A 21,289-nucleotide genomic window follows, 5' to 3' on the forward strand; every position below is an offset into this window, starting at 1 on the left:
ACTCTGGTAGTTTGGTCGCATAGCCTCTTGAGAGCTGGAAGACCGCTCAGCCCCGGGGCTGCTTCGAGTGGAAGCTCGGGCGCAGAGCCTGGACCTGGGCCTGGACTGAGAGCTATGCTCCGGGACCCTCGCGCCCGGGAGCAAGAGGAGTTCCACGCGCCCATGGACAGTGGGCGCCGGGAGCCCTCCGTCCCTCCCCACCAAACCCTGCCGCTTCCCTTCTGAGTTCCTCTTTTCCTTCCCCGAGCCCTGGCCTTGGCCACTCTCCTTCCTGAGTCCCGGATTCTCATCCGCGGCCCCAAATCCTCCCGCCCTCCCCCCGGGACCCCCTGGTCCCCTACCGCGGCACCTCGGGCCGGCTCCGCGGAGCTCGTCCGGGGTCAGCGGCGCGGGGGATCGGTGGATCGGCTCCGGCGGCGGTGGGCTCGAGGCTGCGCCGCTGCGAGCGCCGATCCCCGCCCCTCCTCGCGCCCGGTGGCCTTTAGGAGACGTCGTGCCCTCGGACACCGCGGGCTCTGCGCCAACAGACACACAGCAGTAAGGCCGGAGGGCGCGAAGCCGGGTCCGCGGCTGGCGCGCGAGCGGTCGGCAGAGGGCTGAGAGCGAGCGAGCCCCGAGGCTTCCGAGGGAGGTGCGGCAGCCGCCTAAGGGGGCAGGGAGGGGCGAGGCCAGAGAGGAAGCCCCGCCTCTCCCCGCACTTGGCCTCAGGCGGCGACAGACAGCTTTTGCGCACGCGCGTGGGGGCAGGGGGGGGCGGGAGAAGAGCGGGCCTCACGCTGCATGCGCATGCGCGTCGCCCTTTGACGCATGCGCGTCGCCCTTGACGCATGCGCGCTGGTGTCGAGCGTGCCGGTAGCGCAGAACCCTGGCGACCCCGACCGTGCATCGTGGTTGAGGCCGCGGCTGCGACTAGCTCGCAGAGAGCGGGGCTGTCCCCTAACTCGCGATACTGACGCCGGGTCCCAGAGAGCCTGGGTCGTGCCCGGTGCGTAGCCCCCGCCGGTGTCCAGCTTTCTGAACTTTCCGTTGGGCAGACAGCTGCGCGTCGCGGAGGGCGCCCTGGAAGTGGGGGCTCCCAGAAAAGAGGGGCCCGGGAAGTATCCACAGGCCGCTTTCGCTTGCCAGGCACATCCCGTGCACAGCTTAGAGGGCGTATGTAAAGGAGGAAGCTGGCGTGGAGAGGCTGTGGGACGTGCCGAAGGTCATCGAGCCCCGAGCGCAAGCCACCGGACGTGGCGGAGACCAAACGTGTAGGAATCCCCGGGAGGGTCTTTTCAGCAGCTGAACAGGTGAGGGGGGAGTCCCAGGACTGCCACCTGGCACCTTCCAGGGGCTCCTGCGAGAAAGTCAGGGAGGACACGGAATTCGGCGTCGGAATCCCGGATGTGAAGAGGGTGGGCTTGTGCCAAGCCGAGACCTCGCTTCTCTTCCGGGATGAGAGCACCCGGAAAGCTCGACGTGGAAGGGGCGCCCTGTGGGCGGAATGGCGCGGGCGCACAGGGTGGCTGCTGAGCGCGGGGTGGGCAGGCCGCAGAAGGGCCGGAGGAGTCCATCCTTGGGGAGTGAGACTAAACTCACCCGCCTCCAAAAACGGTTTATTGCAAACAGATACACATGCTCAGGAACTCAGACAAGGCATGCACTTGGAATGCTTTCAGTCAGCTAAGATGGTGAGGTGCAGGAGTGCTTCCCAGGCCACACAGAGCTGCAGGTGCAGGACCGGGGGCCAGGGTGGGAGGACAGGCCAACAGGCATGGGCATTGGGGGGACACCTAAGCTGGAGCTGAGCTTCCATCGGTTGAAGCACTTCTGTGCTCTGCAGAGCACTAAGGGAGCAGCTGCGGTGAGCCTGAGTATGGGCTTGGTCATTTAGATGGTGTCAAGTCTCCCCAGAGCCACGGGGGTTGACCCAGGAGGCTGAGGCCACTACAGGCCCCTGACACCTGTGCTCTCTTCCAGGAACATTAGGCCCATGCTGCTGCTGGTTTGGACACCCAAGGCTTGGCACAGGCTCTTTCTTCTCAAGCCCCCAGCTCTCCTTTGGACCCCAGGAGGCGAGGCCCTACACATGAGGTACCGGCTCATGTCAAGGCAGGGCCCTGGAGAGGCGAGCAGGCAGAGCCAGCCCCAGGGCCCTGGGTTTCGGACCAGGCTATTGATCACTGCTTTGTTTGGGGCTGGGCTGGGCGGGGCCTGGCTGGCGGCAAGGGCTGAGAAGGAGCAGCGGAGGCAGCAACAGCGGACAGAGGCCCTGCGCCAGGCAGCCGTGGGCCAGGGTGACTTCAGCCTGCTGGACCACCGGGGACAGGCTCGCTGCAAAGCTGACTTCCGGGGTCAGTGGGTCCTGATGTACTTTGGATTCACTCACTGCCCCGACATCTGCCCAGATGAGCTGGAGAAGCTGGTGCAGGTGGTACAGAAGCTGGAGGCCGAGCCTGGCCTGCCCCCAGTGCAGCCTATCTTCATTACTGTGGACCCCGCACGGGACACCGTCGCAGCCATGGCCCGCTACGTACAGGACTTCCACCCACGGTTGCTGGGCCTGACCGGTTCTGCTGAGCAGGTAGCCCAGGTGAGCCGCAGCTACCGCGTCTACTACAGCGCTGGCCCTAAGGATGAGGACCAGGATTACATTGTGGATCACTCCATCGCCATCTACCTGCTCAGCCCTGACGGCCTCTTCACAGACTACTACGGCCGGGCCAAATCAGCACAGCAGATTGCGGACAGCGTGAGGCGCCACATGGCTGCCTTCCGCAGCGTCCTGCACTGAGTCAGGTCATTAAAGAGGGTGTGATGAAGCTGTGTGCCTGTCCTCTGTCCCAGCAGCCCCAGGAGGCCAAGGCAGGAAAGGGCTCAGGACCTGGTCACTTGCCGAAGGTGTAGGGCATAGGCAGCCCTTTCCCTGCACAGAGCAGGAGTTTAATTTTTTGAAGGGTTAGGTGGGATGGCAACACCATTTTATTGGGCTGGGCCAGCCAGGAAACAAGGGTAGAGTGAGCAAATGCATGCCCAGCACCCATGAGGGATGGACCTCCAGAGCCTACCCCTCAGCCTCAATGCTCCCCAAATCAGGGCTGGGCCATGGAGGGGGCAGCATAGGTCTGGAAGCGCTTGTGGGCCCGCTGGTGCGTGAGTAGTCTCAGGGACATGGTGTCCACGGCCGCCTCCAGCCCCGGCTGCTGGGTGATCTCCACCGTGTAGTCGTTGGCCTGTAGGGATGAAGTGTCAGCCGAATCGGGGACCACTTCCCTCCCAGGCTCCCCAGGCCACTCACCAGCTGCAGGGACGCCAGCATGGAACGACACACCTCGAAGGCAGGCTGGCCAGCAACTAGCTCCGCAAAGGGACACCACTGGTTGAGCTGGCTGAACCTTGAGACTACCTGGTCCCCATAGGTATGGATGTCAAAGGGCACATGCTGTTCCTGCGAGGAGGAGGAGCAAGATCCTGGGGCAAAATCAAGGCAGGCAGCAGGGGAGTCCCTACTTCTCAGCCAGAGCTTGGCCCAACCCCTCACCTGCTCTTGGAGCAGGGGCTGGATAGTGTCCTCCCAGTCCCTGATGCGCTGGCTCAGTTCTGTCTCCTGGACGAACTTCTGAGAGGTGGCGATGAAGAGCTCCTAGGGGAGGACCAGGGAGCTGCCACCTGTGCAGGGACCCCTCGCCCAGCAGCCCACCTGCTCTAACTCAGACTTACCACATTCCTTCGGACCAGCTCCTCATAGCTCAGGGACACTGGCATGGCCTCTGCTTCTGGAAAAGGGGCAACTATGAGCTGCTGTGGCCACAGGCCACACCCTTTCCTCCCTCCCCTGTCCTCAGAGGCCCCTCGTGACCCCCTGGCCAGCAGCCCCCCTCAGACCTACCCAGTTCTGCAGCTTCCCCAGGCTTTGCCTCCTGAGGCTCTGCATACTCCTCAGGCTCTAGGAAGTCATCTGCTGGTAGACAGAGAAGACCCAACAGGAAGCAGGTTTGCTGGCAGCACATGCTGAACCCCCAACCCTGGCCCATCCCAGTAGGCTCCCACCTGCTGTCCCCAGATCCTCCAGGGAGTCCTCCAGCTGGTCCTCCACAGGCCACAGCCCTTCCTCAGGCCTCGGCAGCCACCGCTCGGCCATCTGTGCAGACAGCATCTATGAGGGGCACTGCTGTCCCCACTAGGGGCCATGTGGGGTCCAGACAGTGGCCAGTACTTACCTCCCGCCTCTGAAGCTTCCGGAGAGTCTCCAATTGCTCCTTCACGTGCTTCCAGTACAGGACCTCCATGTCTGCATACAAAGGCCTTGTGAGAGGGGCTCCCATGTCCTGCACAGGCACCCCCAGTCCACCTAGAGCCTTGGGCACCCCCCAGGTCAAGGGGAGGCAGACAGAATATGACACAGCACCACTGTCCCTCAGGAGAGTGTACACACAACTCTGACCTCACCTGCAAAGGACGGGCCCTTTCGCCGGGACCTCCTGCTGTCAGCGTGGTCAGCATCTTCAAGAGAATTTGGTCAGCAGGAACCAAGCCAAGTCCCTGTAGGCTGTACCTGGACCCTCCTGCCCTGGCCCAGCCCCACCACCACTCACAGGCAGCCAGGTACCACTGGTGGAAGTCCTGCAGCTTGGTGGCACCCTTCCTCTTGCGCTTCTGTCCTGGAACCTCCTCCACGCAGGGGGGCACGGAGTAAGGCCTACCTGGGGGCAAATGACTATGTCTCCGAGCACAACTTCGGGCCCTGTGGCAGGTTATGGCATCCACACGCTCTAGGAGCAACTGCACAAAGGAGCACAGCCCCACCAGGCTCCTAATGGGTATAGAGCCCACCCTCGTCAACCACCAGTGCTCCAGAGAACCCATCCACAGAAGCCCAAGTGAAGGTGACCCTCCACCCAATTACCTTTCTTGAAGGGCTTAGAGTCCAGGGAGTCAAAGGGGTCCAGGCTCTGCCAGGGGTCCGGAGTCTCCTGAGCAGAAAGCACAAGCAGACACTGTGGCGGGGGAAGCAGGGGATGTGCACCCTCCCTCAAAAGCCCAGACACTGAGTGCAGTGACGGCCAGAGGATCCAGGACCAAGGGTGACACACCAGGGAGGGAGATGCCCCAGAGTGGCAGAAGAGGTGATTTAATTTCTGGAGAAAGAAAATTCCTTGCAAAAGAAAGCCAGCACAAAGGGCCTCAGGCTAGGAGCCCAGGCATCCAAGGCTCTGAAAGCTAGCAGGAGTGAGGGGTGGGCAGTGGGGCTCTGGCAGGGGGTCTTAGCCCACTGCCCCTCACCTTCATCAGGGGTGCTGGCTCCTCTCGCTCCCGTAGCACGCAGGGACTAGGCTGGGCAGCACTCTGCAAAGAAACAGCCCCAGGATCCCTCTCTCCTCCCCCGCCACCCAAGGCGCAGGCAGCCCAGCAGCTGTGCTCTGGGGTCAGACGTCAAGAACCCCGCAGGGACCCTCTGAGGGCAAACAAAAACTCTAGGAAAAATTTTAGGAGAACATACAAACTAGTAAACTAGTGGTCATGGGGTGCTTTTTTTTTTTTTCTTTAAAGTATACCAAATATAATAACAATATGATAAACATCATGCATCTACCAATCAAAATTAACAAATGTTAACATTTTTCCTATGTGCATCAGAGTTTAATAAAAAGATTTCTCAGCTCCAGGCTGAAACACAAAGCTGACCGTTGAGGGTGGAGGGAAGCAGCCAAAGCCTCCAAAGCCCCACCCCCTCCGGCCAGCCTGACCTCAGAAGAGTCAGCTCTGGAAACCAGCTGCCATCCTAGGTGGTAGCCATGAACACCACAGGGCTCAGACCCTTGAACCCCAGCTCCGTTCTGAGGAGCCACAGCTGTTCTGCTCAGAAAGAGGAATGACGTGGGTGCCTGGGTGGCTCAGTTGGTTAGGCGACTGCCTTCGGCTCAGGTCATGATCCTGGAGTCCCGGGATTGAGTCCAACATCGGGCTCCCTGCTCAGCAGGGAGTCTGCTTCTCCCTCTGACCCTCTTCCCTCTCGTGCTCTCTATCTCTCATTCTCTCTCTCTCAAATAAATAAATAAAAAATAAAAAATAAAAAAAATCTAAAAAAAAAAAAAAAGAAAGAGGAATGACGTGATAGGCACTGCCCTAAAGGGCTGGGTGCAAAGCCAGGTCCAAGGCTGTCTGGAGGGTGCACCCACAGCCCTGGTGTGCAAGGACCAGAGGGAAGGAGCAGAGACCTACGGGCCTGGGGGCTAAGCCCACAGGACTGCCTATCCCATGTACATGTGGGGAAGCTTGCCCGGCTGATAGCTCAAGCTTTGCAGGCCTCAGTCAGGGTCCCACCTGCTGCGGGCTCCTGGGTTCCTGGGGCTCCTGAGGGCCCTCGGGGGCTGTGGCTTCAGGGAGCTCTGCTGCCCCCTCTGCATCCTCATCCTCACCACCACCTCCAGGCATTGGGCCTTCTGGAGAGGCACCTGAGCAGGGGAGTAAAAGACCAGACAGCAGGTGGGAGGCTGCCCTTGACCAACACCCAGGAGAACCTTCGAGGCCCTTCCTTCACTCAGCCTCATTTATCAGACCCAGAGAAAGTAGCAGGGCATTTCACACTCTTCTCGTCATGCCACTCTGTTTTTTTGGCTCCGTTTCGTTTTTAGCAATTTTTCTCCTGAAATGCTGCCATCTGTGCTTGCCCAGAGAGGAGGAGTAGGTCCAAACCTCACAGGCCCAAGAATGGTCAGAGGGCAGTCATGAGACCAAGACAGCACAGTGGGCCAAGGTGGGGAGGGAGGTCGAGGCCTAGGCACAAAGAAGCCAGGCTTCCTTTCTCCCCACACCTCATCCCTGGGGTAGCTGAGCACAGCCCCGTGCAGAGCCCCATCCTCCCACCTCCACCCCCACCCCCACCCTGCAAGTCCACGACGTCCTCTCTTCTCACCTGGCTCCTGGGAGACGTTGACCACAGGGACAGGACTGCACACAGAGACTTCCATTGGCTGCTCCTCAGCCCTCTCAGGCTCTGGGAAAGATAGGAGATTGGACAGGGTCAGCCCTCCCCCTCCCCCAGGGGGCCCCTCCCAGGGGCTGGGCAGGGAGAGTCAAGATCTGGCACAGGACTCAGGCACCCGGGGTTGAGCCAGCTATGGGCAAAGAGGGAGCAAAGGGGAAGTGAGACCCATCTTCAGTGCAGGTGCCTGGGGAAGGGGGTGCCAGGACTGGCAGGCACAGGGGACCCCTCCTTCCCAAGCTCCCCACATCCAAGCCCTCACCCTTCTGATTCCTTGGCATCAGTGTCTCCATGGGGGAGACGCCCACTGGCTCCAACATGAAGGCTCCTCTGGGGTGGGGGGTAGACGTATTCATCCTAAAATCCTTCCGGCTGGCCAGGACCTCCCCCTGACAGCTATGCGGGCAAAACACAGCCACTGCAGAGATCCTTCCCGAGCAGCCCTCTCCCCTTACCTGACTCCCCTCAGCCAGGCTCAGGCTGGTACCTGCACAGGGGGCTGACATTCTTCTCCATCTCATCAGGGGCCACAAGGGCCATGGGCAGGAGAGGGACGATGAGGACCTCCTGCATGGAGGCCAAGAGTGGGTGAGCCACAGGTCCCGCAGGCCCCAGGTGGGGAACCCATAGGGCATGACACCTTCCAACACCCCCTTCAGCTAAATGCAGCCCCTACAGACAGAGGGGCACTCACACGGGGGGGCAGGTCATTCCTCAGATCCACATTAGCACGGGAGTCAGGGAGGTCATCCAGCGACAGGAACTGTGGGGAGACAGAGCTCAGGAGCAGTGCCTGGCACATGCACAGTGGGCAGTGGCCACGCACCCAAGAAATCTCACCTGGTCCTCCACCTCCTGGGGAGCCGTGGAGCTGGTGTCCCCATTGGCCCCATTTTCCCGCACCGAGGAGAGCTGCTTGGCCCGCCTGAGAGAGAATCAATGCATGGATGTCTGGGAGGCTGCCAGGGCTTCCCCCAAGGTGCTCACAGGGCAGACACACAGGCCTCCACCTCCTGGCTCAGACCAGTACTCACTTCTTGCCAGAGATGAAATCGAGAGCCTGGTAGACCAGCGAGTAGAGGTATTCCACCTGGTGACCAGAAGCAGACAGTGAGGAGTGCAAAGAAAAGTCTACCCCAGATGCTCTATGGCTCTCCCCAGAGCCCTCGCTGTGTACACACAGAGACAAACCTGTACATGGAAAAGCCCACTGTCCTCTCCAAAACTTCCAGTACACGTTCTGCCAACGTAGCTGCCAGAAAGACTTCTCCAGTCCAACTAGCATGTCTCATCAGTTGTGGTCCTCTCCTCTTCCTCTGTCCCCAGGCAGTCCTGCTTGCCTGCAGGCCCTGCACACCGGCCTGTGTGCGGCCCACTGGCCCATCTCCGTGCTGCTCCCGCCCAGCACCCATAGCTCGCTCCTTTCCCTCCCGCAGGTGTGGGCCACCAGTGCCCCACCTCCGGGACCCCACCGTTACGGTGAGGCTCGGGATTTCTGAGATGCTGACCAGCAGGGTGTGCACATGGGCCACCTCTGGGCCATTCCTTCTGGAGTAACAGCGCCCAAGAGCACATGCAACTCTCTCTTCTTGGTCCTGCCTTTTTTTTTTTTCCACGCAACAGATGTTTATTGCACTTCTTTTATGTATGGGGCTTGGCACTAGACACTGGACACAGTGGTGAGCACAACGGAATGGGCCCCGTTTAGCAGGATTAATAAACATTAATTTTTTTAAGCGTCTGCCACATATACAGGACTGTGTTCATGCTTCATCCCATCTGGTCTGTCTGAAGTAGGTATCACTGCTGTTCCCATTTCATAGGAGAATAAACTGAGAGAGATAAAGTTGCCTGGATCAGGGGTAGGTCCAGGATTTGCACGCATAGATGCGTGAATCTCAGGCTGCATGACCTTATCCGCAACCACTAGCTACATGTGGCTTTACCAATTTAAATTTAAGTTAACGAAGTTAGTAAAACTCAAAATTTCTCTGTCACACTAGCCACATTTCAAGGGCTTGGAGGCCACATGTAACTAGTACTTACCATCTTTGATGGCCCAGATCACAGAACGTCTGCATCATTTCAGAGAGTCCTGCCGGACACTGATGCCCCACAGCTTCCAGACTTTACTATTAACATGTCTTTGCACTTGCTTTACCACACACCCACGCATCTATCTGTCACCTCACGTCTGGTGCGAAGTTAACTGCAAGCATTCCTTCTTAGGACAAATGCAGAACATAGGAATCTGATTTAATGGGATTATCTGGGACAAAAACCAACAAGATCTTAAACCGTCTTAATAACTTCTGCTGCCCAGAGGTAAATCCACTGTGTCCTTTGCAAGTTAAGCCTGAATGTAGATCACTCACCCTGCCCTAGTTGGAACCCCATTATACACTTCCAAAGGCTTACCTCCTGTGCACTTTTTCTCTTTCTCCCACCCACTAAACTGCGAATTCTGGATCAGCGCTGTCACCCACTTTTCCTTGCTCCTCCACTAGGGGATGGCTAAGCAAGGCTGGAGGAAACTCACACAAAGAGCAAGGTGCACGGAGTCTCCATCAGACTGCCCGTGCTCTCAGTCGGTCTTGTTTTGCGTTCCCCTCAGGAGTATTCCCAACTTTCACCAAATTTCACTCTCCAAATTTCCTACCCAGAAGCTGATTCTCAGCAACTGACTTTTATTCTCTGTTATGAAAATTGGGGTCCTAGGCAGGAACTCTCCAAATGCCTGTGTCCAACTTCATTACATCAAAACTGACTTCTCCCTCCAGACTCCTGAGATGAGGCCCAGCAACCCACGGCCCTGAGCCACTCCTCAACTATTTCCACCGGGATCTTGTTTCATCTGCTGCCCCACCTGCCCATTTACCCTTCAGCTCTGTGGTGTTCAATCCTGGCTGTCACTAAGGATGTTTTAAGAAATCCTGATACCGGCCCACTGCCCGGTTCTGATCTCACTAGGCCAGGCAGGGGCTAGCTGGGCATGAGATGGATTACAGCTGGGTGGAGGACCACTGCTTTATTTACTGCCCATCCTTGTCCCCCTCCCTGTAACCTCTCCTACAAGGGGTCATGTGGTGCCTCCTTACCTCTCCCCACCCCACAGTCTCACCCTCCTCTCACTAAAACCCCTGGTGACCTTCTAATTACAGACCCACCAGATGCTTGAAAACCTTTCCTGTGTGGGTCAATTCACTAAATTCAACAATTTTAGTCTTTTTTCTTCCCCTTTGAAAGTCTCCACATCTCTGACTCCTGAACATTTTTTATTTGCCTTTCTCTGACTTTTCCTTCTGGTGGGCACTTCCTAAATATTGGTTTTTCTCAAGATGTTCCCTTCGTTCTGCTTTTCCTCTTACTCTACAACATGGTTTCTGGGCTTCGGGACTGCTGACATTTTAGACTAGATAATTCTTTGTTGCATGGGGCTCTTCTGTACACTGTTGGATATTTAGCATTAGCAGCAGGCCCTGCAGTTATAAATCCAAGTTGGTTCTTCAGTTATAATTGTTCAATTATAAATCCAAGCTGTGTTACAAGGTGGTGAGGAAGAGGGGAGACAGGAGGCACTGGCGAGGCAGGGAACACACAGGGGTGAGCCTGACACCTGCCCCAGCAGGAGAGTGAACCTCAGTCCCATTAGACCAGCAGCCAGGCGGTGCCCACCTTCTTACTGTAGACACAAGCAGACCCCTGGATCAACAGCGCTGCCTCAATGAAGTTCATTGTGGTTTTCCCCTCGTCAAAAGAAATGCAGATCTGGTCCAGCTGCAAGACACAACACCAGGGCATTGGGAAGCCAAAATCTGTGTACACTTCTCCGCACAGAGCCCACCCAGCACCCAGCCTGCAGTGCCCACTCATCACAAGGCACCCCTCGCGAGCACTGACTCTGCTCGGGGCTCTCTGGTTGTCCTTTTTTTTTTTTAATCTTTGGAGGCTAGACACAGTGTTCCGGAAAAGGAGGCCCCTTCAGTATATCAGCCACAATGGCTAGAGCTGCACAGCAGTGCCCTTCCGGAGGCGCTCCACTGAGCCCACCCAAGTCAAGGCCAACTGGGACAAAATCAGGCGGAAGACCCCTCACCCTGAGAGAAGGAAAGGGGAACCTCAGCAGTGCAGAGGACAGACACAAATCGCTGGGGTCTAAATCCTTTGAGCAGAAACTAAGGAAACACTTCCAAATGACTCCTCCTCCCTCCTGTGCAAGCCCTGACCCCCCAGGATTCCCCTGGGCCCCAGCTCCTATCACCTCTTAAGTGTCAGTGGCCCACAGACCATATGCCAACAATCCCCAACCCCATCTACGGCACTGTGCTCCCCTACGCTGCAGGACTGTGCTTAGAGCCTCCCCAAGACAGCTGAATGTCCCCAAGCTTTTTATCTCCAGACTTAACCCAGGGGGTCCCCACAACCTGACCCCTCTCCTGCCCGCCTCTCAGCAAACAGTACTCTGAAGCCCCAACATGTTTTTTCAAGCTCTTTGCCTTTGCTTTCCACCTGCCCAGAATGCCCACTCCCAGCTGTCCTGGTGTGAATGCTCCTGCAGTGTGGCCCACATGCCTGGGGTTTCTCACTGCCCTGTTAGGGCCAATTCCAGGCTCTACCTCAGGGCCTGAAGCTGGTGTCCAATAAATGTTTGATGAACAAACAAAATCCTGGCATCAGGGCTAAGCCTGAAAGACAGACACTCCTCAGGCAGATGAAGGGTTAGGGTTAGGAAGAGCAACCACTTCCACAAAGGCAGTTAGCAGACCCGGGATTCAACTATTTAGGAAAATTAGTATTATGCAAACATGTCCAAAGCACAGGGTGTGCTGGGGAGCAAGGTTAGACACTAGGCACTATGGGGGCCCAAAGAAGGCGGAGTCTGGGGGGACACCACCAAGAGGCCAACTCTATTAATTCCTGAAGGACAGAGGAAGTTTTTCAGGTCAGTGGAGGAGCATGACAGTCTGAGAGAGTGCAGAGCATTCCAGAAGTGAAGGACTTTCCCTGAAAGGATATGAAGGAGAGGGCAGCTGGGTCACCCAGGCCCTGAGCTGCAGAGGTGGCCCTTTCTTCTCAGCCTAGGCTGGCTCACCCACTCATAGGACCTCACACTCCACGTGCCTTCGAACAACTCCTAAATGCATGCTCCAGGTTGGACCTCCAGTCTAAGCCTAAACCCATTATGTCCAACTGCCTTCTTCAAACACCATTTGGATGTCTTTTTTTTTTTTTTTAAAGATTTTATTTTTATTTATTTGAGAGAGAGAGAATGAGAGACAGAGCACATGAGAGGGGGGAGGGTCAGAGGGAGAAGCAGACTCCCCGCCGAGCAGGGAGCCCGACGCGGGACTCGATCCCGGGACTCCAGGGTCGTGACCCGAGCCGAAGGCAGCCGCTTAACCGACGGAGCCACCCAGGCGCCCACCATTTGGATGTCTTAACCAAAATTCATACTGGACAGGTCCACACTGAACCCTGGATATCCCCCCAACCACCCGTCCACAAACCTGCAAGTCTTAGCTCCTTCCCCCATTCAGTCCATGCCATGTTCCCTGCCATTTCCATGCTCCGTGCTCACCCGTCTGCTCCTCTCCACACTGACCACCATTCTTGCTCAGCCAGCCCCACCTCTTACCTAGACCTTGGCACTAACTGGGTTCTTCCCGCCCTTCACTCCCCTCCAGGCTCCTCTTCACAAGCAGGTGCTTCTCCGAAGAGTCTCTGAAGACTCTCTGCCTTCTCTGAAGGCAGATTACATCACTCCACTCAGAGCCCTAACTGCTTTCTGCCACTCTTACAAAAAAACCCCAAATCCTAAAGAGAGCCTCGCATGCTAACCAGCTTCCCTCTCCAGTTGTCCACCCTTCCCTACTCGCTGTGTACGGTCACAAGGGACTCCCTCTCCAGGTCCCCCGTGGAGCCAAGCACTTTCCCACCTCAGAACATTGGAATATTCTTCAGCTCACGTGACTAGCCAACTCCTTTCACCCAAAGTTAGGTCCCCCAGGTAAACTCTTCTTGGAGCCCTCAACTTTTCTTCTGAATGTCTCGTCAGTTTGTTTTTACACAAAGACACAGTGCGGAGGGTGGCCTCTGCTCTGCCACTTATTAGCTAGGACTCTGAGCCCATCTCTTACCCTCTGTAGAACTAATACCTGTTCCAACAACTCTGCGTGGTTACTTCCTTAGGATCCATCCTCCCACAAGGGGGAAGCAGGACTACTGTTTCCTTGCCACGATTTTCTCAGGGTTTAACACGATTCTTGACTATGACAGACACTCAACAACAACGAACAAACCAAGTGATGAAAGAGAATAGCAACATGGTACGATGTGTTAAATTAAAAAAAAAAAAAAAAAAAAAACTTTCTGGTAGCTGCATGGAAAATGAAAAGGAAAATAAAGACAAAACCAGAAGCAGGGAAATCAGGAATTCAAAGGATAGAGAAGGTCTGGAAGAGCAAGCAAAAGAAGCATGAAGGGAGGAGTGGCTTGCTGGCTCAGTCAGTAGAGCATGCAACTCTTCATTTCAGGGCTGTAAATTCAAGCCCCACTCTGGGCTTGGCTTTTTTTTTTTTTTTTTTTTTTTTAAATAAAAAAATTTTTAAAAGTCTTTGGATCGCCAGGGTGGCTCAGTTGGTTAAGCGTCAGCTCAGATCATAAACTCAGGGTCATAAGATCGAACCATTCGTCGGGCTCCACACTGAGTATGGAGTCTGCTTGAGATTCTCTCTCTCTCTCTCCCCCTCTGTCCCTCCTCCCTACAGGCTCTCTCTCAAAAAAAAATTTTTTTTTAATTAAAGGAAGGAAGGAAGCAAGCAAGCAAGCATGCAGGAAGGGAGCTGACCAAGCTAGGAAGTAGATTTACCAGGCATCACCAAGCACCCTGCTCACTGTGGAAACCTGAACCCATAGTAGCCCCACCCAGCACAATTCTCTGAATTTTCTCAGCAGTCTACATGTCCAAGCAGAGGAGATCAACAGATCAAGTACTCATTCAACAAACACTTATTCTGTTCATACTATGTGCCAAGCATTCTATTATGCAAAGGAAACAGAGTATACACATGGTTCCTGCCCTAGCAGAATTTACATTCTAGAGTGGAAAGACCACAAACAAGTGAACAAGTTAAAGAATATATTATAATGAACATTCTAAAGCATGTAATTTACTATAGCAGAACTATTTTAGACAGTGTGGTGAGCTGACGTTTAAACTGAAACATAAAGGATGAGGGGATTAGTTATAAAAAGAACTGGACAAAGAATATTCCCCAGTGGGGGCAGAAAATATAAAGACCCTCGGTCAAGAATGAGTTCCAGGGGCACCTGGCTGGCTCAGTCAGTAGAGCATATGACTCATGATCTCAGGGTTCTGAATTCAAGCCCCAGGCTGGGTGTAGAGATTATTTTAAAAAAATAATAATAATAGTAATTATAAAATAAATTTCCTTAACAAAAAAAAAAAAGAATGAGTTCCAAAGTTGTAGGCTGATTGGCTCGAAAGAACAGATGGAGAGGAGCCCAAGATGAGGCTAAAACAGTCAGCAAGGCCAGACTCAGAAAAGAAGGTTTGTACTCTATGCTGAGTGCAGCAGAAAGCCCCCGAGGGGTTTAAAACAGGGCACCACTGCAGCTGAATCACACTTGCTACTGGATAGAGCATGAATTGGATGGGGCAAAAAAACAGCTTTAAGGAGCCTAGGAAGGAAGGTTTTACGCGAATCTGAGGTAAAGAACAGATGAATTCAAGTGAAATTCTGGTGGTGTAACTGACAGAATTCATGGGTGAACTGGGTGTGAAGCATGGGGTTTCACTAAAGCAGCTCTTAGCTCTCTCTCACCTTTCACTGATCAGTAGTGCTATTTACCAAGATTAGGAAGACTGGGATTTAGGCAAGAGCTCCACTTTTTTTTCTTAAGATTTTATTTATTTATTTGAGAAAGAGCACAAGCAGGGGGAGGGAGGCAGAGGGAGAGGGAGAAGCAGACTCCCCACTGAGCAGGAGCCCAGTCCCGGGCTCGATCCCAGGACCCTGAGATCATGACCTGAGCCAAAGGTAGACGCTTAATGGACTGAGCCACCCAGGCGCCCCAAGAGCTCTGTTTTAATGTATTAAATCTGAGATGCTTGCACAGAACATCTAAGTAGAATGTCAAAAGTGACTAGCTGGACACAGAAAATAAATTCAGAGAAAAGATCTGGGATGGAGTTATAAATCTGAGAGTTATCCTCATACATATAATACTTAAAATCATGGAAATAAATGAGATTGTTTAGGGGAGATATAGAAAAAGATGGCCCAGGAGCCCAGAGGAGCTCAACACACAGACTGGATAGCAGAGAAAAAGTAAGCAAATGACATGGGAAAAAAATCAGAGCAGGTAAACCTGTTCCAAAAAGAGGGAGTGGTCAGCCCAACAAATGCTGCTGGGCTGAATAAGGTCACATTTCTAGCGTCACTGTTGATAAAGGATAGACGTCACTGTTGATAAAGATGAGAGCAGTCCAGATGGGCTGCGGAGTGAAAGCGAAGTGCACAAATGGAGCAAACAGCTCATTACAAAGCCGAGACACGGCTGTCAAGTATGAAGAAAGACTAAATGCTGACGAGGAGGAACAGGACAGTAGCCTGAAACGGGTTTGAAAATCCAAGGTAAAAAAATCCCGCTTCACCCGTGATCCAGCTCTCTCAAATACCCAAACATGCATACAAATTCTAGTCTATTGTGTTACACTAGAGAAAAGTGCTAGTCACCACCCACTAAATCCATTTCACGGCTCACGAACAGGTAGCGACCTGTGATGACAACCCCAGGCCACTTTAACAAGAGATAATTTCAAGAGGCAGAGGTGGAACTGGGCGGGGAAAAAAAAGAAACGAGCCTGAGAACCAGTTCGGCCAGAAGGCGGACAGACACAGACGAGGAGGCGGGGCGCCGCCGCCCAGCAGCCCCCGGCCCGCCGCCCCGCCTCGCGGCCCCGCCCGCCCGCCCCGCGCCACTCCCCCGGGGCCGCACTCACCTCCTCTAGATACTCGCCCAGCTGGGCCGCCACGTCCACCTCCCAGTTCTTAGTGAGGTCGCGGATGGGCTGCAGCAGGTGGGCGAAGCGCGCCTCCACGTCCTCCATGTCCGGGAAGGGCCGGGGCGGCCCGGGGACCGCAGGGCCGTCTTCGAGGGGAGCCAGCGTCCTCAGCCCGCCACTAGTTCTGGCGCCATTTTGCTGTTCCCGCCCAGGGAAAGGACGTAGCCCGCGACGCCGCGCGCACATCTATGACGCACGCGGCCACAGCCGGCGAGGACGCACCCCGGCGCCGCGCGCCGCGCTGGAGGCGGGGCGGGGCCGGGCGTCCCAGCGAGCGCGTCTGCCGCCCGCCGCGTAGCGGACATGGCGGGCTCCGGGGTCCCGCGGCAGCTTTTCCTTCAGGGCGTCGCCGCCGTCTTCACGTTCGCCTTCGCGTCCCTCTACATGCAGATCCCGGGTGAGGGCGCCTAGGGTCGGATGCCCCCTAGCCCGCGCCCTCTGTTCGCGCACGTCCCCGCGGACACTCCGCCGAGTGGGGCGGGAGGGGTGGATGGAGTGAGGACCAGGCCTCGGAGCCCGGAGGAGCGCCTTCGGTTCGCGTCCGGCGGGCGGCGGGGGCTTGGGGAGGAAGGGGGGCGTGCTGTGGCCCGTTTCCCGTAGGTTCCGGGGTCTGACCTGGGGCCGGGGGAGAATTCTGAGCGGGGTGGGCCCAGACCTGGCAGGGCAGGTGGGAGAAAAGACAGTGAGTGGGAAGAGGGGGGACCTCAGTTCCGCTGGGTGGGAGGCCCTGAGCTGGGGAGTCTGGTAGGCCTCCCGGGGTCTGTTCCGGAAGGGGCTGGGGATCAGCGGGTTCGCATCTGCTTGGCCAGAGTCTGCAGGTCCTGCAGTCCAGACCTCAGGAGGTGGGCCAGGCCCTGCCTGGTGGGGGGAGTCTGGCCTTGGAGGGCAGTGTCCAGGGCCCTGACGTGCCCTCCCACAGGCCTGTATGGTGCCGAGGGCATCCTGCCTGCACGGAGGACGCTGAGGCCACAGGGCAAGGGGCGCTGGCAGCAGCTGTGGGAGACCCCGACGCTGCTGTGGGAGGCTCCGCGACTGGGGCTGGACACCTCGCAGGGCCTGGAGCTGCTGAGTCTGCTGGGCGCCCTGCTGGCCCTGGGCGCGCTGCTTATGCGCAGACTGCGCAACCTCTTCGTCTACCTGCTGCTCTGGGCTGCCTACCTGTCGGCCTGCCAGGCAAGTGGGGGCTGCCTGCTCCCCCCCACAGCACTGAGACCCATGTCACCAGTTCAGTCCAGCCCCGCCCACCCTGCACCTCGCCCCTGTCTCTGCCTTGCCTGCCTCCACAGACACACACCCCCTGCTCCCTGACAACCCTTCTCCCTGCAGGTGGGCCAGGTCTTTCTTTATTTCCAGTGGTGAGTGACTTCTGGGTGAGGGGTTGCGGGGCGAGGGGGGGGCCAGGGCGGAATATGTTTGCCTCTCCAGGGAGGACCCTCGGGGGGAACAGCCTTGATGGGGAGGGCCCTTTGTGCTCTTCCTTCTCGCCATAGGGATTCCCTGCTGCTGGAGACTGGCTTCCTGGCGGCGCTGGTGGCCCCCTTGAGGCCGCCCCCCCCACCATAAGCAGGCCCCCCAGGGCAGGCTGGTAGGGGCCTCACCCCACGAAGGCCTCCCCTTCTGGCTCGTGCGCTGGCTGCTGTTTCGCCTCATGTTTGCCTCGGGTGTGGTCAAGCTGACCAGCCGTTGCCCCGCATGGTGGGGGCTTACTGGTGAGGGTCCCATCCTGAATGTGGGGCAGTGTTGGGGGTTCTGCCTCATGCTGACCACCCACTTACCATCTGCAGCCCTCACCTACCACTATGAAACACAGTGCCTGCCCACACCTGCCTCCTGGTTTGCCCACCACCTGCCGGTCTGGCTGCAGAAACTCTCCGTGGTGGCCACGTTCCTCATCGAGATCGCAGTGCCCCCTCTGTTCTTCGCCCCTCTTCGCCGCCTGCGCTTAGCAGCTTTCTATTCCCAGGTGGGTAGGGGTCTCAGCCATCAGGAAGATAGGCCGTGGCATTTTCAGCGCTGACCAGTGAGTCCCTTTGGGATGGAGGGGCTGCTGCAGGCAGTCAGGAAGGCCTCATGAGCGGAGGCATGAGTTGACTCAGGATGTGAAGACAAGCCTGTGGGGCAGGGCTGTGGCCTCATTGGAAGATGTCAGTCAGGTTAGCCAAGGCAGGTGGGGAAGGGCTGCACGAGACATGCCGAGCTTCAGTTTGCTCCAAGTGATAGGGAGCTATGGAAGGTGGGAGCAGGGGCAGAGAACAGTTGGAGTGGGAGCATAACAGGCCAGGGGGTGATGAGGAGGGGATGGGATGCCTGTAGGAGAGACCCAGGCATGGAGTTCGGAGGGGCTTGGAAGAAGGCTTGGAAGGGCCAGGAAGGGGGTGGACCTCAGGAGCTCTCAGTGCAGACTCTTCTCTAGGTTTTGTTACAAGTCCTGATTATCATCACTGGCAACTATAACTTCTTCAACCTGCTCACCCTGGTGCTCACCACCGCTCTTCTGGATGATGGGCACCTGACTGCTGAGCCTGGCAACAGCCGCTGCAAAAAGAGACCCACTTGTGAGTGTCAGCTTGTCCCAGATAGCCAAGCATGGTCAGCCCAACGGCCCACCAGCAAGTTTCCTTCCCTCCAACACCCCCCAAGTGACCCCTGCTCTAGTTCCGCCCCAGCCGACCTGTGACTCTCTTGCTCGGCAGCGTGGCCCAGGGCCCTGCTGGCTATGCTGTCTCTGCTGTTGGAATTTACCGTCTATGGGTTGCTGGCCTATGGCACCGTGCACTGCTTCGGCCTGGAAGTTGACTGGGAGCAGCATGCTGTCCACTCCAGAACCAGTGAGTGCCAGCTGGGGGGCCAGAGGACAGAGGCTGGACCACCCCTCCTCACACCCCTGTTTTTCTGCAGCCTTTACTTTCCACCAGTTTACCCAGTGGCTGAAGATGGTGACCCTGCCAACCATGTGGCTGGGGGTTGCCTCCCTCGCCTGGGAACTGCTGAATGCCCTCTGGAGGTATGTGGTCCAAGGGGGTGGGGTAGAGCTGTGCAGGGCAGGCCTGACAGCACTTGGGTCCCCCGCCCCGCAGGTGGACCCAGGTGCGAGGGTGGCTGAGGAAACTCTGCACTGCAGTCCAGCTGTTCATCTTTGGCACTGCCACGGTGGCCTTGTTTGTGATCAGCCTGGTGGGTAGCCCTTGGGGAGGAGGGGGGTGCTGGAGGGACAGCACTGAGCTTCTGCCCCCCTGTCTTCAGGTGCCATACTCCTATATCGAGCCCTCGAGCCACGGGCACCTCTGGACCGGGGCGCACCGCCTGTTTGGTGCCGTAGAGCACCTGCAGCTGGCTAACTCCTATGGCCTCTTCCGCCGGATGACCGGTCTGGGCGGGCGGCCCGAAGTGGTGCTGGAGGGCAGCTATGACGGGCACCACTGGACGGTAAACGTGCCCGCGGGCCGCGCAGGGAAGGGGGGAGGGGTCCCTCCGGTCCAGCGGGTAGTGCTCACGTGCTCTGCCGGGCAGGAGATCGAGTTCATGTACAAGCCCGGGAATGTGAGCCGGCCGCCCCCTGTCGTGGTGCCCCACCAGCCCCGCCTCGACTGGCAGATGTGGTTCGCAGCCCTGGGCCCACACTCTCACAGCCCCTGGTTCACAAGCCTGGTCCTGCGCCTGCTGCAGGGCAAGGACCCTGGTGAGGCCCGGCGGGGAGTTGGAGGGGGGTGGCCCGTGGGACAGTGGCAGGGTCTGGGGGAACGGGAACGGGGGGTGTGGGCAGGGCAGGCTGGGGCTGAGGGGCACTGGCTGTGCTGAGCCCCGCTCCCTTGCAGTGATCCGCCTCATCCAGAACGACGCGGCCAGGTACCCTTTCCACAGGCAGCCGCCCACCTACGTGCGGGCCCAGCGCTATAAGTACCAGTTCTCACGTCCTGGGGAGCGGAGGTAAGGCCAGGGTGCTGGGGGTGCTGGGGTCTGGGCTCGGGCGCCCCTGAGCACCCTGCCCTGTTGCAGCCAGTGGTGGCGACGCCAGTGGGTGGAAGAATTCTTCCCGCCAGTGTCCTTGGGGGACCCAACGCTGGACATGCTGCTCAGACAGTTTGGCCTCCAGGTGGGAAGGCGTTAGGGAGGGGGAGGTGGCAGGGGGGACCCTCCCCCACAGGGGTGGTCCCCGCAGACCTCCCTCAATCCTACACCCACAGGACAAGAGCCCTCCCCGAGCACGCAGCTCTGACAACGCCCTGGCCCAGGCCCTCTGCTGGATACGGAAACAGCTGTCTCCCCTGGAGGCTTCCACCTTGCTCTGGGGGCTCCTCGCCGCAGTAGGGGCCATTAGGGTCATGCAGGCCCTGCTGGGGCCCCACCCCTCCCACTCCTCTCCTCTGGCCAAGGAGAAGCACAAGCCAGCCCCCAAGAAGGACTCTGGAGCTGCCAGCAAACAGCCCGCCCCAGCCCCTGACAACTGCAGCAGCAGCTCCCAGACTCCCAGGAGGAAAAAGTAGCTGCGTTGTCAGCCCCGTGTCCAGAGGGGGTCAGGTGCCCACACATCTCTGGCCTCTGAGGCAGAACACAATCCAGCCAGCGTGCCTTAGCCGACTGCCATGACAGATGCAGGTTGGGGTGCTGTCCTCTCAGGCAGGCTTTGGCCATCCTGTTGCTTGGAGCGCACACTCACCCCAAGACACACGCCAACCATGTCCCTCCCCCCAGCGTACCCCCTGGCCTTGATCCACAAGGCAGGCATGTGACCCAGCTCAGGGTCTTTCCCAGGACATTGTAACCAGGGCTGTGGGAAGCCCTTTCCCTCTGTAAGGAGTCAAGTCTGATGCCCCAACCCCGCCCCTGCACAAGACGGGGTGAGGCGGACCTGCTGAGGAAGCGAGGGAGGGGGAGGCAAGATCCTGGGATCCAGGAACCAATAAAGGCGCCTCTGTGCTTGATCTCGTATCTGATGTCTCCTCCTTCCCATTTCGCAGGCCTGAGGACAGTGGGCCTTCCCTGCCTCTGGCGGGGGACGCAGTGTGGATGCTGTCCCGCTGATAGGTGACCTGGCTTCTGGGATGCCTTCATTCTCCCCTCCTCAACCTTCCCCCTATAAAACACATAAGGGCGTGGTCCAGCACAGCCTGGCCGACCTGTCAGCACCACACATCAAGTCTGTGAGGTGGCCAGCAGTAGAATGTGGGGCCTAGAATCACCTGAGGGCCTGAGAATTCACCAGAACCTGGCCCCTTCCTTTCCTGCCCCTGCTTCCT

The 21,289-nt window shown here is 57.3% G+C and overlaps 3 protein-coding genes across 11 annotated transcripts; 2 read left to right on the forward strand and 1 right to left on the reverse strand.

Moving 5' to 3' along the window:
- The first annotated feature begins 847 nt into the window (after nt 1-847).
- Nucleotides 848-2,780, forward strand: LOC110577980 (protein SCO2 homolog, mitochondrial). Its single transcript, XM_021687504.2, has 2 exons — nt 848-1,289; nt 1,960-2,780. Exon 2 carries the CDS (start codon nt 1,973-1,975, stop codon nt 2,771-2,773), a length of 801 nt encoding a protein of 266 aa, XP_021543179.1. The 5' UTR covers nt 848-1,289; nt 1,960-1,972; the 3' UTR covers nt 2,774-2,780.
- On the reverse strand, nt 1,584-16,198 carry NCAPH2 (non-SMC condensin II complex subunit H2). Of its 9 annotated transcripts, XM_021687499.2 has the most exons (21): nt 15,990-16,198; nt 10,640-10,741; nt 7,999-8,054; nt 7,805-7,889; nt 7,659-7,727; nt 7,452-7,531; nt 7,227-7,360; nt 6,896-6,976; nt 6,304-6,434; nt 5,263-5,325; nt 4,886-4,952; nt 4,575-4,682; nt 4,429-4,482; nt 4,200-4,270; nt 4,030-4,120; nt 3,869-3,940; nt 3,700-3,755; nt 3,521-3,622; nt 3,278-3,427; nt 3,048-3,212; nt 1,584-2,609 (listed from the first exon to the last, which is right to left on the reverse strand). In XM_021687499.2, the coding sequence occupies exons 1-20, from the start codon at nt 16,095-16,097 to the stop codon at nt 3,072-3,074; spliced, it is 1,821 nt and encodes a 606-aa protein (XP_021543174.2). In that variant the 5' UTR covers nt 16,098-16,198; the 3' UTR covers nt 1,584-2,609; nt 3,048-3,071. The 9 variants fall into 9 exon arrangements, with proteins under 9 accessions (XP_021543174.2, XP_044771234.1, XP_044771233.1 ...); XM_044915300.1 differs by lacking the exon at nt 1,584-2,609 and having other exon boundaries at nt 2,661-3,212; nt 3,700-3,749; XM_044915301.1 differs by lacking the exon at nt 1,584-2,609 and having other exon boundaries at nt 2,662-3,212; nt 3,700-3,749; nt 3,869-3,937.
- Nucleotides 16,199-16,322: 124 nt separating this feature from the next.
- LMF2 (lipase maturation factor 2) lies at nt 16,323-20,975 on the forward strand. The gene is given in 15 exon segments (XM_021687838.2): nt 16,323-16,449; nt 16,972-17,225; nt 17,379-17,407; nt 17,543-17,600; nt 17,602-17,761; nt 17,837-18,015; nt 18,466-18,607; nt 18,746-18,880; nt 18,951-19,056; nt 19,130-19,226; nt 19,296-19,478; nt 19,563-19,731; nt 19,868-19,979; nt 20,049-20,145; nt 20,237-20,975. Coding segments are annotated over 15 exon segments (2,115 nt in total). The 5' UTR covers nt 16,323-16,355; the 3' UTR covers nt 20,537-20,975.
- The last annotated feature ends 314 nt before the right edge of the window (nt 20,976-21,289 follow it).

This window comes from Neomonachus schauinslandi, chromosome 5 (assembly GCF_002201575.2).
Source record: "Neomonachus schauinslandi chromosome 5, ASM220157v2, whole genome shotgun sequence".
Classification (NCBI taxonomy): Eukaryota; Metazoa; Chordata; class Mammalia; order Carnivora; family Phocidae; genus Neomonachus; species Neomonachus schauinslandi.